We start from the raw sequence: 17,989 nt of genomic DNA, 5'->3' as shown, positions 1-17,989 counted from the left end.
AGACGTGTTTGTGCCGTCATGTGCATTAGTAGCACAATTTCTAACTTATTTGCATTCGTTGTTTCTTACACTTGTATGTTGACTTCTCCATTGATGATGTTTTTAAGTTTTCACAGACTTTTCTTAATGTACAATCGTCGTGAATTGAATTTTGGAGAGTTTCAGGCCCCGGAGTAAACATAATTATACACTCACAAAGCTGACTAAAAACGAGGGCTTACGTTGCAAACTTCCCTTGCTTGGCTAATCATTTGAACCACCCTCCAAGATGATGAAGGGATTCTCCCAATGGCATAAGAGGAGGGTAAGTGGATGAGGGTGAGTGTTTGGACCGCAGCCCTAGTGTGTGCATCTCAATAAAAGTTCATAACAGGGTTGCAGTCAGACATGATCTTTTTCACACAGACACCAACTGCCGTTCATAGAACACCATAACAGACCTTTTTGGTGAGTGAGTCGTCTGAGTCTGGGGGCATCCGCGTGGAGACGTGGAACATGACCTCAACGGTGGAGGTGGCAAAGTAAGGCGTGGTCAGACCAGTGCTCTTGTTCCGCTGAAGACCTCCCATAAAGCCACAGTGACTGGTCAAGTTCACCTGGAATAAAGGAAAACAGATTATCAAACTTCCATAAGATACACTAAAGCAAGAAGTGGGCAATCAAAGTGTTTTCAGTGTTCTAAATCAGGCACAGAAAAATATAACTCAATGGTAATATAACTCGACAATAACTCACTAATGAATATTGAAAAAAAAACAATCCAGCGATCCAGCTAACTTGACACAACTGTGGGAAGCATTGGAGTCAACATGGGCCAGTGTCCCTGTGAAATGCTATCGACACCTTGAAGAGTCCATGACCCAACGAATTGAGGGGGGTGCATCTCAATATTAGGAAGGTGTTCCTAATATTTTGTGCACTCGGTGTACAGAGATGCTGAAAGGTTGTAATGGAGAGAGAGGGGTCTGTCTTACCTCCCAGCCCAGCCCAGAGACAAAGTCCTCGTAGGCCTGACTCCCCCTGGTATTACACAGGATAGAGTGCTTGTCCTCCTGCCCCTCTGCCACGTAAAACACAGCTATTTTGTGCGTCTCTCGACTACAGGAAAAGATGGCAAATGAGAGAAAAGATAAGGAACAAGAAAAAATATATAAGAAACATAAGGAAACATTTTTGTTGTTCCCTAAAAGTAAAACAGTCTGAGGAAGAGGACCCACTAACATACCACTGCCTGGAGTCGAGGTTCTTAAGCTCTCTAAGCAGCTTCTCGTTCTTCTTCAGGAGATGGAAGTTGCTCCTATAACAGAGAACAACAAGTGTATAAGCCATTGGCATAAAGAATTGTGACATAGAATCTGTAGGCTATGTAGAATATATTTACAACACAGTGATGTCTTGGAAAAGATTCTAAAGTATTCGGAAGCTTGACAGCAACAAGACACTGAGCATGGACAATAAAGTATAACTTTTATTCTATTCACAACAACATTAGCCAGGCCTGTCCTCACTCCCTATAGGCAGACCGTGATCAGGTGATTAGGTCTATACTGCACAGATTTTCACTAAGTAGCCCTCAGACTTCTCCCTCTGCCTGCCGCAGACTACCTCTCCATCATTAGCAGGCCCACATGTCAAATTGGCCTCCTCTTTGTTTTTGTCACAGCATTTCCTGGAACATCAGACCAATCGAGTCAAACCACAGCCAAACAAGTGGTGGCAGGAATTCTGGGAAATAAATACAAAATCCTTATCACAGTATTTAGCTAAAAACACGAATACACTGCAACTTTATAGCAAGCGATGGACAGCTCGAGATCCTGAGAAATCAATACACTTAGATCTTAGTTACCACCCCGGTGTAACAACACACGAGATCTGGAGCTTTAAAACGTTGCCTTATTTCCCCCAATCTGGAGTTTGAACATTAGCTGCTTAGGCCCGGTCAAGTTTGAACAGAGGGGGGGGGACAATGACGGCTCATGTAAAAGCCACGACTACTTTTTTTTAAAATGACTTTGTTTCGTGGTGTTTTCCTCCTCCCTCTCACCATTTGAGTATGGGCCTATTTATTAGCTTGTTACAATGTAACGGTCTTAATTATTTCCATTGAAAGTGAGCCATTTCAAAGGCGGCAATCAGGAACAGCACACTCGCTCGCCCACGCACCGCGGTATGAATGCCAGAAGGAGAGCGAGCGAGAGAGAAATAAAGAGAAAAAGAAAGCGCGAGCAGGACAATGGCTCATTAAAGGCTATCTCCTCCTGACTCCTTTCTGCTCCCTCAGTAATTGAGGAAAAATGTACTTACTACAACTGTGATGTGGTTGTGTCACTCTGTATAAGACCATCTGCTAAATTGCTTAAAATGTCAAATGCAGTCCATCCAGGGTTTCGCAGGAATACATTTTTATAACATTTGGCCACAAAAATGCTTGCTTTTGCTGTGGCAATTCTGACATTTTGCATGGCAAAAAAGAGTCTGTATCTGGAGTGACCACCAAACTGCCTCATGCAGAGCGTCACTTCTCATTCGCATAGGGCTGATCAGTCTGTTGACTGTGGGCTGTAGAATGTTGTCCCACTCCTCTTCAATGGGGGTGCGAAGTTGCTTGAAATTGGTGGGAACTGGAACACGCTCTGTCGTACACGTTGATCCAGAGCATCCCAAACCTGCTCAACTGGTGACATGTTTGGAGAGTATGCATGCCATGGAAGAACATTTTCAGCTTCCAGGAATTGTGTACAGATCCTTGTGACATGGGGACGTGCATTATCACGCTGAAACATGAGGTGATGGCGGTAGATGATTGGCAACACAATGGGCCTCAGGATCTCGTCATGGTATCTCTGTGCAATCAAATTGCCCTTGATAAAATGAAATTGTGTTCGATGTCCGTAGCTTATGCCTGCCCATACCACAACCCCTGTATAATGATTATGCTGTCAGGTGGATGGATTATCCTAGCAAAGGAGAAATGCTCACTATCAGGGATGTAAACAAATTTGTGCACAAAATTGAGAGTTAAGCTGTTTGTGCGTATGGAACATTTCCTGGATCTTTTATTTCAGCTCATGAAACATGGGACCAACACTTTTCATGTTATGTTTATATTTTTGTTCAGTATAAATTAATGTTCTTGTCCCTATCCCTCCATTCTACTGATAAGATGACCTCTCATATACATACATCTGTTAAATATATATTTTGTGAAAGAGTAACGAATGGGAGAAATTAATGGAAGGGGCTATTTTTATGTCCATCATTGCTCCTGGATAGATGGATGTGTTCGCTGATAAACACAGCCATTAGGGCTAAATGTGACGCGCCATTTCCATTTAGCCCAATTAGTTCTCCTCATTAAAGATCCAGCCTCCATCTCTAGTAATACAATAGATAATACTTCAAAGACATCAATGAAAAAAGCCATCAGAAATAGCTGCTTCAGGAAATGGATCTATGTAAAGTAATATATGTGAAGTGTGGTGATAATGAGGTGGATGAGATGACCATGTGAGTAAGTGAGCGAGAGAGAAAGAAAGCGAGAGAGAGAAAGAGATCCGGACGGACAAGCTACTCTAATCTGACTATACTAAATCTCAGTGACGGGCTGAGAGACAAACAAGGCTGGCGGTAGCAGTGACACATGGTGCATTTTTTCCACCCCCATCTGAATATAGCACAGCACCTAGAGCAAGTTGAAGTTCCATCATCACATACCCATTTTCTACAAGAGTCTACTGGATCTCTCCAAATGTGCCAGTTCTGTAAACAATAGGCTACCTGCAGAATAAAGCTATTTTGCCATAACAACTTTGAATCAACTGTAGACTATGATGTTGGTCATGTTCAGTAGGGCACACCGTAATAAAGCATTTCCAAACTGAAAAAGGGCTTTTCAAATTGAACAAGTTTGGGTAATACAGTGCCTTCAGAAAATATTCAACCCCCTCTACTTTTTCCACATTTTGTTGTTTTACAGCCTGAATCTAAAATTGATTCAATTAAGATTTTGTGTCACTGGCCTACACACAATACCCCATAATGTCAAAGTAGAATTATGTTTTTGCTCACTGTGTGCAATAATAGTGTGTAACATGATTTTTTTTAAATCCCTACCTCATCTCTGTACCCCACACATACAATTATCTGTAAGGTCCCTCAGTCGAGCAGTGAAAAGACCAGGTTTTTCAATGCCTCGCAAAAAGGGGTACATATTGGTAGATGGATAACATTCTTAAAAAGCAGACATTGAATATCACTTTGAGCAGAGTGAAGTTATTAATTACATTTTGGATGGTGTATCAATACACCCAGTGACTACAAAGATACAGTGCATACGGGAAAGTATTCAGACCCCTTGCCCTTTTCCACAGTTACAGCCTTATTCTAAAATTTATAAAAATGTTTCCCCCCCCCATCAACTACACACAATACCAAGTGTATTTATATTTACATAAGTATTCAGACCCTTTACTCAGTACTTTGTTGAAGCACCTTAAGCAGCGATTACAGCCTTTAGTCTTCTTGGGTATGACGCTACAAGCTTGGCACACCTGTATGTGGGGAGCTTCTCCTATTCTTCTCTGCAGATCCTCTCAAGCTCTGTCAGGTTGAATGGGGAGCGTCGCTGCACAGCCAATTTCAGGTTTCTCCAAAGATGTTCGGGCTCTGGCCGGGCCACTCAAGGACATTCAGAGATTTGTCCCGAAGCCACTCCTGCATTGTTTTGGCTGTGTGCTTAGGGCGTTGTCCTGTTGGAAGGTGAACCTTCGCCCCAGTCTGAGGTCTAAAGCGCTCTCTGGGGCAGGTTTTCATCAAGGATCTCTCTGTACTTTGCTCTGTTCATCTTCCCTCGATCCTGACTAATCTCCCAGTCCCTGCCGCTGAAAAAACATCCCAACAGCATGATACTGCCAACACCATGCTTCACCGTAGGGATCGTGCCAGGTTTCCTCCAGACGTGACGCCCTAGACGTGGTGCTTAAGACATCGTGGTCACCTCCCTGACCAAGGCCCTTCTCCCCCGATTGCTCAGTTTGGCCGGGCGGCAAGCTCTAGGAAGAGTCTTGGTGGTTCCAAACTTCTTCCATTTAAGAATGATGGAGGCCACTGTGTTCTTGGGAAACTTCAATGCTGCAGACATTTTATGGTACCCTTCCTCAGATCTGTGCCTCCACACAATCCTGTCTCGGAGCTCTACGGACAATTCCTTTGACCTCATGGCTTGGTTTTTGCTCTGAAATGTACTGTCAACTGTGGGACCTTAAATAGACAGGTGTGTGCCTTTCCAAATCATGTCCAATCAATTTAATACATTTTTTAAAATCAGAGAATTAACCAATGATATCAGGCCACACCCGGCCATGATTACAGACACCTGTGTTTGTCCATTATACCCTGATTAAGACAGCTTGTCTGTCGTTTTGACAACGTTTTGTTGGTTATTAGGTTATTAAATTATTGCATCGGAGCTCCTAGAGTGTGTGGCTCTCCTTCATTTTTGAAGTGTTCTACTCCACAAGTCAGCACCTCGCATAAATAGGTGTGCGTTTATTTCACCTCTAGATCAATCAATTTAATTTACCACAGGTGGACTCCAATCAGGTTGTAGAAACGTCAAGGATGATCAATAGAAACAGGATGCACCTGAGCTTACTTTCGAGTCTCATAGCACAGGGTCTGAATACTTTTGTAAATAATGTATTTCTGTTTTTTATTTTTTTTAAATTTGCAAAGATTTCTAAAAACCTGTTTTCGCATAGTCATTATGGGGTATTGTGTGTAGATAGATTTTTATTTATTTAATCCATTTTAGAATAAGGCCGCAACGTATCAAAATGTGGAAAAGGGGAAGGGGTCTGAAAACTTTCCGAATGCACTGTATGCATGTGTCCTTCCTAACTCAGTTGCTGGAGAGGAAGGAAATCGCTCAGGGATTTCACCATGAGGCAATAGTAACTTTAAAACAGTTACTGAGTTTAATGGCTGCGATAGGAGAAAACTGAGGATGGATCAACAACATTATAGTTACTCCACAATACTAACCTAAATGACAGAGTGAAAAGAAGGAAGCCTGTACAGCATATATATATTCCTAAACATGCATCCTGTTTGCATTAAGGTACTAAAGTAAAACTGCAAAAAAATGTCCTGAATACAAAGCTTTATGTTCTGGGCAAATCTAATAAAACACATCACGGAGTACCACTCTTCATATTTTCAAGCATTGTGGTGGATGCATCATGTTATGGGTATGCTCGTCATCGGCAAGGACCAAGGAGTTTTTTAAGGATAAAAATAAACAGAATAGAGTTAAGCACAGGCAAAATCCTCGGAAGAAAACCTGGTTCAGTCTGCTTTCCAACAGACACTGGGAGACAGAATCACCTTCCAGCAGAACAATAACCTAAAATGCAAGGCCAAATATACACTGCAGTTGCTTACCAAGACTAGATTCAATGTTCCTGACTGGACTAGTTACAGTATTGAATTAAAAATCGTCTTGAAAATATATGGCAATGATCGACAACCAACTTGACAGAACTTGAAGAATTTTGAAAACAATAATGGGCAAATGTTGCACAATCCAGGGGTGGACAGCTCTTAGACTTACCCAGAAAAACTCACAGCTGTAATCGCTGCAAAAGATGATTCTGACTTATATTGACTCAGTGGAGTGAATACTTACAGTATGTAAATGTGATATTTCTGCATTTCATTTTCAATAAATTTGCAAACATTTCTAAGGCATTATGAGGTATTGTGTTTAGATGGGTGAGAATAACATCTATTTAATCAATTTTGAAGTCAGGCTGTAACGCAACAAAATATGGAATAAGTCAAGAGGTATGAATACTTTCTTAAGGCACTGTACCTCCCAGTTTCAAAAGGTTTTCTCCTGTTGTGTGCCCCACTGAACAGGACCCTGGTTTGTGGTGTGGTGTGTCTCTCTCACCTCTTCTCCCAGGAGTTCATGCCCAGGATGTTGAGTAGCAGCCTGCAGTAGTAGAAGGCTGACTGGGGCCTCTGAGGCCCTGGCTCCCCTTGCTCCACGGCTCTCATGTTCAGCCCATTCCCTCTGTGCACCGCAAAGTCCCTCTCCTCTGCACACTGCTTCAGGATGGCGTTGATCACGTCGTTCTCCTGCTTCTCCGACACGCAGACAGGGGGTGGGGCGGGGATGTTAAGGGGGCCTCCGGCACGCTGAAGGCACTCGGGGCTGGAGTAACCCAGGTACTGCAGTATCTCATCTAGAACATCATCTTCTCGCAAGGAGTTCCAGGACGGGACCGCCTCGCGACACACACGCTTAGCTTGCGGGGCCATGAGCTCCAACACACCTTCCACTTCCTCCTCTTCTTCCTCTCCTTCCTCCTCCACAGCCTCCCCCTGCTCCTCCTCTCCCAGCACCAACACCACCACCTCCTCCTCCTCTTCCCTCTCCTCTTCTTCCTTCTCTATAGGGTCTCCAACCCAGTTCTTCTCCTTCTCCCTCTCTGTAGTCATTCTCTCTGTTGGTGTGTTACTGTAGAGGTGCAGGGGCTGATTGGGAACACCACAGTGAGGTGGCCCGTACAGCACAGCCGAATCCCACGAGTGTTTTCCGGAGATGTCTCGGACGATAACCCTCACACAGGCACTGGTGGTGGTGAGGCCTGCAGACATTCCTCCACCAGGCACACCGTCCTCAGCACGGACCTGCAGACAGGATAGGAGGGTGGTGCCATTCAGGACAAAGAACTGTAGGTTGGGCCCATCAAAGAGCTCTGGGGCCAGGTCAGGGCTATCGCTGTAGGGGTTGTCCATGTTCTCACACACCTGGCTGGTCAGGGTAGCAGGGCCTCCAGACATGGGGTAGTGCCCAAGGTGGTTGACCAGGTGGGTGATGACTGTCCTGGCAGCGATGGAGATCAGACCGTGCTGGATACGGCTCCGCACTACAGGGGGAGAGGAAGAGATAAATAATAAGGAGATAAAGAGATGAAAAGCTCTAAAACAAGAACAAGGGGATATAATGGACACTGTTTAATGTTGACAGTGCAGCATTTCTCAAGACCAGTTCCAATAAACAGGAGAAAAGATAGAAAAAGCCAGCCAGCCAGTCAGTCAGTAGATAACATGTGGGTATCCGCTCAACCCAGTGGGACTAGGTATTTCTAGTGTTAACCTCCAACAGAGGGTAAAGGGATGAGGCAATCTAGCCAATCAAAAGTAAAATGCTAGATACCAGTAACAACAACGCCAGACACCGGTAACAACAACGCCAGACACCGGTAACAACAACGCCAGACACCAGTTACAACAACCCCAGACACCAGTTACAACAACGCCAGACACCAGTTACAAAAGCGGCAGGCACCAGTTACAAAAGCGGCAGACACCAGTAACAACAACGCCAGACACCAGTTACAACAACGCCAGACACCAGTTACAACAACGCCAGACACCAGTTACAAAAGCGCCAGACACCAGTTACAAAAGCGCCAGACACCAGTAACAACAACCCCAGACACCAGTTGCAACAGCGCCAGACACCAGTAGCAACAACGCCAGACTCCAGTTACAACAACGCCAGACACCAGTTACAAAAGCGCCAGACACCAGTAACAACAGCGCCAGACACCAGTTACAACAACGCCAGACACCAGTTACAACAACGCCAGACACCAGTTGCAACAACGCCAGACACCAGTTGCAACAACGCCAGACACCAGTAGCAACAATGCCAGACACCAATTATAAAAGCACCAGACACCAGTTACAAAAGCGCCAGACACCAGTTACAAAAGCGCCAGACACCAGTAACAACAACGCCAGACACCAGTAACAACAAAGCCAGACACCAGTAACAACAAAGCCAGACACCAGTAACAACAACCCCAGACACCAGTAACAACAAAGCCAGACACCAGTAACAACAACGCCAGACACCAGTTACAACAACGCCAGACACCAGTTACAACAACGCCAGACACCAGTTACAACAACGCCAGACACCAGTTACAACAACGCCAGACACCAGTTACAACAACGCCAGACAACAGTTACAACAACGCCAGACACCAGTTACAACAACGCCAGACACCAGTTGCAACAACGCCAGACACCAGTAACAACAACGCCAGACACCAGTAGCAACAACGCCAGACACCAGTTATAAAAGCGCCAGACACCAGTTACAAAAACGCCAGACACCAGTAACAACAACGCCAGACACCAGTAACAACAACGCCAGACACCAGTAACAACAACGCCAGACACCAGTAACAACAACGCCAGACACCAGTAACAACAACGCCAGACACCAGTTACAACAACGCCAGACACCAGTTACAACAACGCCAGACACCAGTTACAACAACGCCAGACACCAGTAACAACAACGCCAGACACCAGTAACAACAGCGCCAGGCACCAGTTACAAAAACGCCAGGCACCAGTTACAAAAGCGCCAGGCACCAGTTACAACAACGCCAGACACCAGTTACAACAACGCCAGACACCAGTTACAACAACGCCAGGCACCAGTTAAACGTGCCAGACACCAGTTACAACAACGCCAGACACCAGTAACAACAACGCCAGACACCAGTTACAAAAGCGGCAGACACCAATTACAACAACGCCAGACACCAGTAACAACAACGCCAGACACCAGTAACAACGCCAGACACCAGTAACAACAACGCCAGACACCAGTAACAAAAGCGCCAGACACCAGTAACAAAAGCGCCAGACACCAGTAACAAAAGCGCCAGACACCAGTAACAAAAGCGCCAGACACCAGTAACAAAAGCGCCAGACACCAGTTACAACAACGCCAGACACCAGTTACAACAACGCCAGACACCAGTTACAACAACGCCAGACACCAGTTACAAAAGCGCCAGACACCAGTTACAACAACGCCAGACACCAGTTACAAAAGCGCCAGACACCAGTAACAACAACGCCAGACACCAGTTACAACAACGCCAGACACCAGTTACAACGCCAGACACCAGTAACAACAACGCCAGACACCAGTAACAACAACGCCAGACACCAGTAACAACAACGCCAGACACCAGTTACAACAACGCCAGACACCAGTAACAACAACGCCAGACACCAGTAACAACAACGCCAGACACCAGTAACAACAACGCCAGACACCAGTAACAACAACGCCAGACACCAGTAACAACAACGCCAGACACCAGTAACAACAACGCCAGACACCAGTAACAACAACGCCAGACACCAGTAACAACAACGCCAGACACCAGTAACAACAACGCCAGACACCAGTAACAACAACGCCAGACACCAGTAACAACAACGCCAGACACCAGTTACAAAAGCGCCAGACACCAGTAACAACAACGCCAGACACCAGTTACAACAACGCCAGACACCAGTTACAACGCCAGACACCAGTAACAACAACGCCAGACACCAGTAACAACAACGCCAGACACCAGTAACAACAACGCCAGACACCAGTTACAACAACGCCAGACACCAGTAACAACAACGCCAGACACCAGTAACAACAACGCCAGACACCAGTAACAACAACGCCAGACACCAGTAACAACAACGCCAGACACCAGTAACAACAACGCCAGACACCAGTAACAACAACGCCAGACACCAGTAACAACAACGCCAGACACCAGTAACAACAACGCCAGACACCAGTAACAACAACGCCAGACACCAGTAACAACAACGCCAGACACCAGTAACAACAACGCCAGACACCAGTAACAACAACGCCAGACACCAGTAACAACAACGCCAGACACCAGTTACAACGCTAGATACCTCAATGATTCCAATGGGGAATATTTTTACATTTCTGGGTGGCACCACGCAGAGAACAATCTGATGCCATGACACTCAGTGTTTTACCAACCATCTCTTGCCAATAAGCATAATTTACAGCCCCACAGAGCTACATAAACCCTGAGTGGGCCATTACAGGGAAAAGGAATGTGACTATTGACAGGACAGGAGGACAGGTTTCTCTCTCACTCTCTCTCTAATAAAATCTAGGGGGGCCTTTAAGGCAAAAGCATGTTTTATCTCAATGAGACAAACCTATGTAAATTAAGGTTAAATCTCTCCCTCCCTCCATCTTTACTCCGATACCCCAAAAGAAAAGGAAAGGAATGAAATGAACAAATAAATTGATAGATCGAGGACCGGAGGGAAAAGGGGAGTTAGTTGCTAAGAAAAGAAGCATGCCTCACAAAGTGCTCCAAAGATTAGTCATTATCCCATGCTGGAAAAAGCTGCAGGTGTCCCCTGCTGCTCTGAATCTAACACAGGACACATAGGAGCCTAGCTGCATTCACATCACATCCAGTCCATAGGAGGAATCAGAGTAGGGGAGAGGTAGAGATTAAGACAGCGGAAGAGGAGGAGAAGAGGGAGTTATGTTCTTACCCTCAGTGACAGGCTGTAGTTTGGAGGAGCGTTCTGAGTCAGGGGAGTGGAGGGGCTCTGGTTCCTTCAGACTCTCCAGTAGCAGGAAGGGGTCGTAGTCTGGACTGGTCAGGTCTGACAGGTTCATAGGGAAATACCTAGGGCTGTTGAAGTTCTGGGCCCCATACACACAGCCATGCAGCACCTGGGGGGAGAAGAGGGAGAACTAAGAAAACAATCAATGAACACTACTGCACTATTTCACATGACTGTAGTTTTCTATAGAGAGAAATAAAATGAGAGAGCGCAAAAGAATGAGAGAGAGAGAGACAGAGAGAGAAAGGAGAAAGAGAAAATAGAAAGAGAGAAAGAAACTTGAGAGGTGGAATCCTTATCGGAAATAAGTAATTGAATGATCTGCTGATCCCGTCACAGTGCGTTTCCGTGGAGAGAGAGAAAGGGTGGTAATGGGAAAAGAGGATCCTGTGATTGAGTGCTGACAACTGAGGGAGTGAGTGAGTCTGGGTGTGCTCAGTGCCAGCTGTAGCATGCATTAGGAAGGAGGCCCCCCAGTCCTGAACTCCATTAGGAAATGAAAGACCACTAAACACAAAATAAGTGCTACTCCATGGGTCAGGTTCCACACTCCACTGAATGCTTTGGTCAATGCTAAGCAAAGTAAAGACGGATATGTCGGCATCAAATACTGTCTTGAAGTATATCAATTCACAAAGCTACTACATAAAGCTACTATTCACAAAGCTACTACTACTACAAAAGTATGGGCAAGGGTTCTACTGGGCATACCTTGTAGATACAGCTGAGGACAGACTTGTCTGGCTTCTCCTTGTCAGGGCTGAGGGTTTGGACAGGCTGCAGCAAAGTTTTAGGAGGCAGAGCCATCACCCAGTCCAGCAGGCACAACAGCAGAGACACCACCAACTAGGGACAGGAAAGCAAAAACACAGTTTGATTTCATAAATAAAGCAGAGAACAAAATACTGTATTATGATGAGGAACATTTTCTTCATTGAGCTTCTGCAAGAAAGGCTGGTATACTGTAAATAGAAAAGCAACAGTTGTGATCATGTATTATTACCAACTCTCCATGTGACTAGGAGAGTTGTGTGTGAGGAGAAGTGACATACCCTCTTGTCCAGTTCATGAGGCGAGGATTCTGTAGTGGGAAGCAGGTGAGTGATAGTCGCTATGAGGATCTGAAACAAGAGTTAATATGTCACTGTCATTCCAAAAGGATCCTCTTGAAAAACTCCAAGAAGAGTTGACATAGGTCATTATTAAAATGGACATGCCAATTTACCTCAACTATTTTCTTTGGAGTGTCGAGGGGGAATTTCTGAAGGTCATCGACATAGTTTATGAGCAAGTGCAGAATGTCGGAGGCCACCAGCGCGACAGTTTTATTTGGAAACTGAAAAACAAAGAGACACAAACACGCACGCAATTGAGAAAAGTGTAAGGGGCTCAGGGAGATGACCCACCACCTCCTCCTCCCTCCCTCCTCTCACTGTGACCCTGCCTCGGGAAGAGCGCAGTGCTTTCCAGAGCAGCAGGCCAGGGCCAAGGCACACACAAAACAATGGTCCAGATCACTAGCCATCCCATTTGATTGGATAACAATATGGAGAGGAGTTAAAGTAGGGGGGGTGGGGAGGGGGGGGTCAGTTGACGAGCACCCTTATTTCAGAAGACTGAAAAATAACAATTCCTTGAGGTGGGTGTTGGATGTATTCTTCATGGGATTAGCCTTCGCCTTCTGTCTGAGCAGAATGGAGAGCACACAGAGGCCAAAATGTTGACAGTCAGGCCAGATTTAGCTGGGCTGGAGTTGTGTGTGGTGGGCCAGACCAAACCAGCCGGTACTGTCTGTAAGCTTCTTCTGGCAACTCAGTGCAGAACATCTTTCTCCCACTCCAAGCAGACTGACACTGCTGTAACTGTGCCAGTCAACAACAGACAGACCAGGGCTAAATACTGGGAGATACTGCTTCTGTGCTACTGCTAACCAGGGACTGCTACAGTACAATTCCCATGGCAAGTGATGAAGGCAAGGCAACACATTTCAAAATTCTAATCACTGTGCATGGCAGATGACTCAATAACATCAGGGTTGTGGGTTCAATTCCCATAGGGATCACATATACACTACCGTTCAAAAGTTTGGGGTCACTTAGGAATGTCCTTGTTTTTGAAAGAAAAAATATTTTTTTAAATAACATCAAATTGATCAGAAATACAGTGTAGACATTGTTAATGTTGCAAATGACTATTGTAGCTAGAAATGGCTGATTTAAAATTGAATATCTATATAGGTGTACAGAGGCCCATTATCAACCATCACTCCTGCTTTCCAATGGCACGTTGTGTTAGCTAATCCAAGTTATCATTTTAAAAGACTAACTGATCATTAGAAAACCCTTTTGCAATTATGTTAGCACAGCTGAAAACTATTGTGCTGATTAAAGAAGCAATACAACTGGCCTCCTTAGACTAGTTCAGTATCTGGAGCATCAGCATTTGTGGGTTCGATTACAGGCTCAAAATGGCTAGAAACAAAGAACTTTCTTCTGAAACTTGTCAGTCTATTCTTGTTCTGAGAAATTAAGGCTAGAGGTCGACCGATTATGATTTTTCAACTCCGATACCGATTATTGGAGGACCCGAAAAGCCGATACCGATTAATCGGCCGATTTTTTAAATTTGTAATAATGACAATTACAACAATACTGAATTAACACTTATTTTAACTTAATATAAAACATCAATAAAATCAATTTAGCCTCAAATAAATAATGAAACATGTTCAATTTGGTTTAAATAATGCAAAAACAAAGTGTTGGAGAAGAAAGTAATATGTGCCATGTAAAAATGTGTGCCATGTAAAATATGTGCCATGTAAAAAAGCTAACGTTTAAGTTCCTTGCTCAGAACATGAGAACATATGAAAGTTGGTGGTTCCTTTTAACATGAGACTTCAATATTCTAAGGTAAGGGTTTTTTAGGTTGTAGTTAATATAGTATTTATAGGACTATTTCTCTCTATACCATTTGTATTTCATATACCTTAGACAATTGGATGTTCTTATAGGCACTATAGTATTGCCAGTGTAACAGTATAGCTTCCGTACCCCTCCTCGCCCCTACCTGGGCTCGAACCAGGAACACATCGGCAACAGCCACACTCGAAACATCGTTACCCATCACTCCACAAAAGCCGCAGCCCTTGCAGCGCAAGGGGAATAACTACTCCAAATCTAAAAGCGAGTGACGTTTGAAACAGTATTAGCGCACACCCAGCTAACTAGCTAGCCATTTCACATTGGTTACACCAGCCATTAGGCTGATAGGCTTGAAGTCATAAACAGCGCTGTGCTTGCGAAGAGCTGCTGGCAAAATGCACGAATGATGAATGATTACGGGCCTGCTGCTGCTCACTCAGACTGCTCTATCAAATCATAGACTTAGTTATAACATAATAACACACAGAAATACGAGCCTTTGGTCATTAATACGATCGAATCCGGAAACGTTCATTTAGAAAACAAAACGTTTATTCTTTCAGTGAAATACGGAACCGTTCGGTATTTTATCTAACGGATGGCATCCCTAAGTCTAAATATTCTTGTTTTACATTGCACAACCTTCAATGTATGTCATAATTACGTACAATTCTTGCAAATTAGTTCGCAATGAGCCAGGCAGCCCAAACTGTTGCATATACCCTGACTCTGCGTGTAATGAACGCAAGAGAAATGACACAATTTCACCTGGTTAATATTGCCTGCTAAACTGGATTAGTAGTTATAACTAGTGATTATGATTTATTGTTTTTTATAAGATAAGTTTAATGCTAGCTAGCAACTTATCTTGGCTTCTACTGCATTTGCGTAACAGGCATGCTACTCGTGGAGTGCAATGGTTAGAGCGTTGGACTAGTTAACTGTGCGGTTGCAAGATTGGAACCCCTGAGCTGACAAGGTGAAAATCTGTCATTCTGCCCCTGGACAAGGCAGTTAACCCACAGTTCCTAGGCAGTCATTGAAAATAAGAATGTGTTCTTAACTGACTTGCCTAGGTTAAAAAAAAAATATATATATATTTTTTTAATAATCGGAAATCGGCGCCCAAAAATACAGATTTCCGATTGTTATGAAAATTTGAAATCGGCCCAAATTAATCGGTCGACCTCTAATTAAGGCTATTCCATGCGAGAAATTGCCAAGAAACTGAAGATCTCGTACAAAGCGGTGTACTACTCTCTTCACAGAACAGCGCAATCCGTCTCTAACCTGAATAGAAATAGGAGTGGGAGGCCCGGTGCACAACTGAGCAAGAGGACAAGTACATTAGAGTGTCTAGTTTGAGAAACAGATGCCTCACAAGTCTCAACTGGCAGCTTCATTAAATAGTACCCGCAAAACACCAGTCTCAACGTCAACAGTGAAGAGGCGACTCTGGGATGCTGGCCTTTTTTTTTTTGCAAAGAAAAAGCCATATCTCAGACTGGATAATAAAAATAAAAGATTAAGATGGGCAAAAGAACACAGACACTGGACAGAGGAACTCTGCCTAGAAGGCCAGCATCCAGGAGTCACCTCTTCACTGCTGACATTGAGACTGGTGTTTTGCGGGTACTATTTAATGAAGCTGCCAATTTTTTAAATCCATCTGATATTGACTAAATTATAGCGCAGCATTTTTTTTACTGGCACAGAACAATTTGGTGAGAATTCAGGTATTCAATTTATTTTAAAATGTAATTTTTCTTAGAATGCAGTCATACATACATTTTGTAATATTATCAGGTATTTTGTAAAAACAATATGTTAAAATAAAGAAATTATATGTGCACTTATCTATACATACTAATCAGACATAATATCACCATTAATCTGAGTGTTAATTTTCAGAAGTTGCTTTCATTTCAGCATATCTAATTTGTAAACATTTCAACTGTATTAAATTAGAACTTTTTTCTATTACCCCCAAAATGAACACCCATCAAAATAAAGTTATCTTTCTTCTCTTTCTTGTGATTCAAGTGTCAAGGTGATGCGTTATATCCCAGACGAAGATTTAGCGCCATTATAGATGCCCAGTTCAGCCATTACCGGAGTGTGTTTGACAGGTCATTACAAAAATGGTTGCAACGTTAACAGGAAATAACCACAGGCACAATTAAGATCATGAAAGAGTCACAGGAGTAAAATGAACACAATCAATCCAGTACGCTTTAAGTGACTCGTGGATTTTGCAGTTCAAACATAGGAAGTAGATGGCTGAAAATGACAGCTCCTCATGTGAGGCATGCAGGGCATGGGCACTGTTAGCAATATATTCCATTTAGCAGAAGTGGCATATTACTATATCATATATAGCTAGTTACCTTTAGAGTGACACAGATGACATTGAGGGCTTCTTTGATCTGAGGATGCTGGGTGGCGTGGACCAACTCCTCACACAGCCAGATACCCAGACTGCACAGGGCAACACACCTGACAGGGCCAAACACAACATAACACAACTCCTCTTAATTTTCCATTGGGCTGTTTTTTATTTAACGGACACAAAATTAACACATTAGCCCATTATAAAAAGCTTTAATATTTTGAGTCACAGTTGGTAACCAATAAACACAAATACACATACATAAATGCATAATCAACTAACAATACCGATGTCAGTGTGATATTGAATGAGACTAACAGGGACAATACACAGGGAAGACTACAGCATAACCAGCTTATATTAGTCACCAGAGCCCATACAGTGACACCCTCCTCCTCATTCCCTCGCCTCATTTTTCTTACAATAATCTGCTATTTGGCAGATGTCTTCCTCCAGACAGACAAAGACTGTGTCCTTTATGGTACCCTATTCTCTATACAGGGCGCTGGTCAGAAGTAGTGCACTATGTCGGGAATAGGGTATTTATGCTGCAGTAGTTTATGTGTCGGGGGGCTAGGGTCAGTTTGTTATATCTGGAGTACTTCTCCTGTCCTATTCGGTGTCCTGTGTGAATTTAAGTGTGCATTCTCTAATTCCCTCCTTCTCTCTTTCTTTCTCTCTCTCGGAGGACCTGAGTCCTAGGACCATGCCCCAGGACTACCTGACATGATGACTCCTTGCTGTCCCCAGTCCACCTGGCCGTGCTGCTGCTCCAGTTTCAACTGTTCTGCCTTATTATTATTTGACCATGCTGGTCATTTATGAACATTTGAACATCTTGGCCATGTTCTGTTATAATCTCCACCCGGCACAGCCAGAAGAGGACTGGCCACCCCACATAGCCTGGTTCCTCTCTAGGTTTCTTCCTAGGTTTTGGCCTTTCTAGGGAGTTTTTCCTAGCCACCGTGCTTCTACACCTGCATTGCTTGCTGTTTGGGGTTTTAGGCTGGGTTTCTGTACAGCACTTTGAGACATCAGCTGATGTACGAAGGGCTATATAAATAAATTTGATTTGGTACCATTTGGTTGTTTGGTTTGTGGGGATGGGTGGTTGTGGTTTGTTGGTGGGAGTGGTTGGTTGGTGGGGTGGGTGGTTTATTGGTGGGGA

General features: G+C 44.0%; 1 protein-coding gene across 9 annotated transcripts in view; it reads right to left on the bottom strand.

Moving 5' to 3' along the window:
- LOC110505733 (ral GTPase-activating protein subunit alpha-1) overlaps positions 1-17,989 on the bottom strand; it is a 117,034-nt gene that overhangs the window by 52,649 nt on the left and 46,396 nt on the right. For all 9 annotated transcript variants that reach the window (XM_090221035.1, XM_090221042.1, XM_090221037.1 and 6 more), the window contains 9 exons: positions 16,820-16,928; positions 12,734-12,844; positions 12,561-12,629; positions 12,220-12,354; positions 11,434-11,617; positions 6,956-7,937; positions 1,226-1,297; positions 975-1,098; positions 441-596 (listed from right to left, as the gene is read on the bottom strand). In XM_090221035.1, coding sequence (XP_090077161.1) covers positions 441-596; positions 975-1,098; positions 1,226-1,297; positions 6,956-7,937; positions 11,434-11,617; positions 12,220-12,354; positions 12,561-12,629; positions 12,734-12,844; positions 16,820-16,928 — 1,942 coding nt within the window. The remainder of the gene's footprint in view (positions 1-440; positions 597-974; positions 1,099-1,225; positions 1,298-6,955; positions 7,938-11,433; positions 11,618-12,219; positions 12,355-12,560; positions 12,630-12,733; positions 12,845-16,819; positions 16,929-17,989) is intronic.

The sequence above is a fragment of the Oncorhynchus mykiss genome, chromosome 25 (genome assembly GCF_057628025.1).
Source record: "Oncorhynchus mykiss isolate SJ-2025 chromosome 25, ASM5762802v1, whole genome shotgun sequence".
In the NCBI taxonomy this organism is placed as follows: Eukaryota; Metazoa; Chordata; class Actinopteri; order Salmoniformes; family Salmonidae; genus Oncorhynchus; species Oncorhynchus mykiss.
This window is presented reverse-complemented; position numbering and strand designations above follow the sequence as displayed.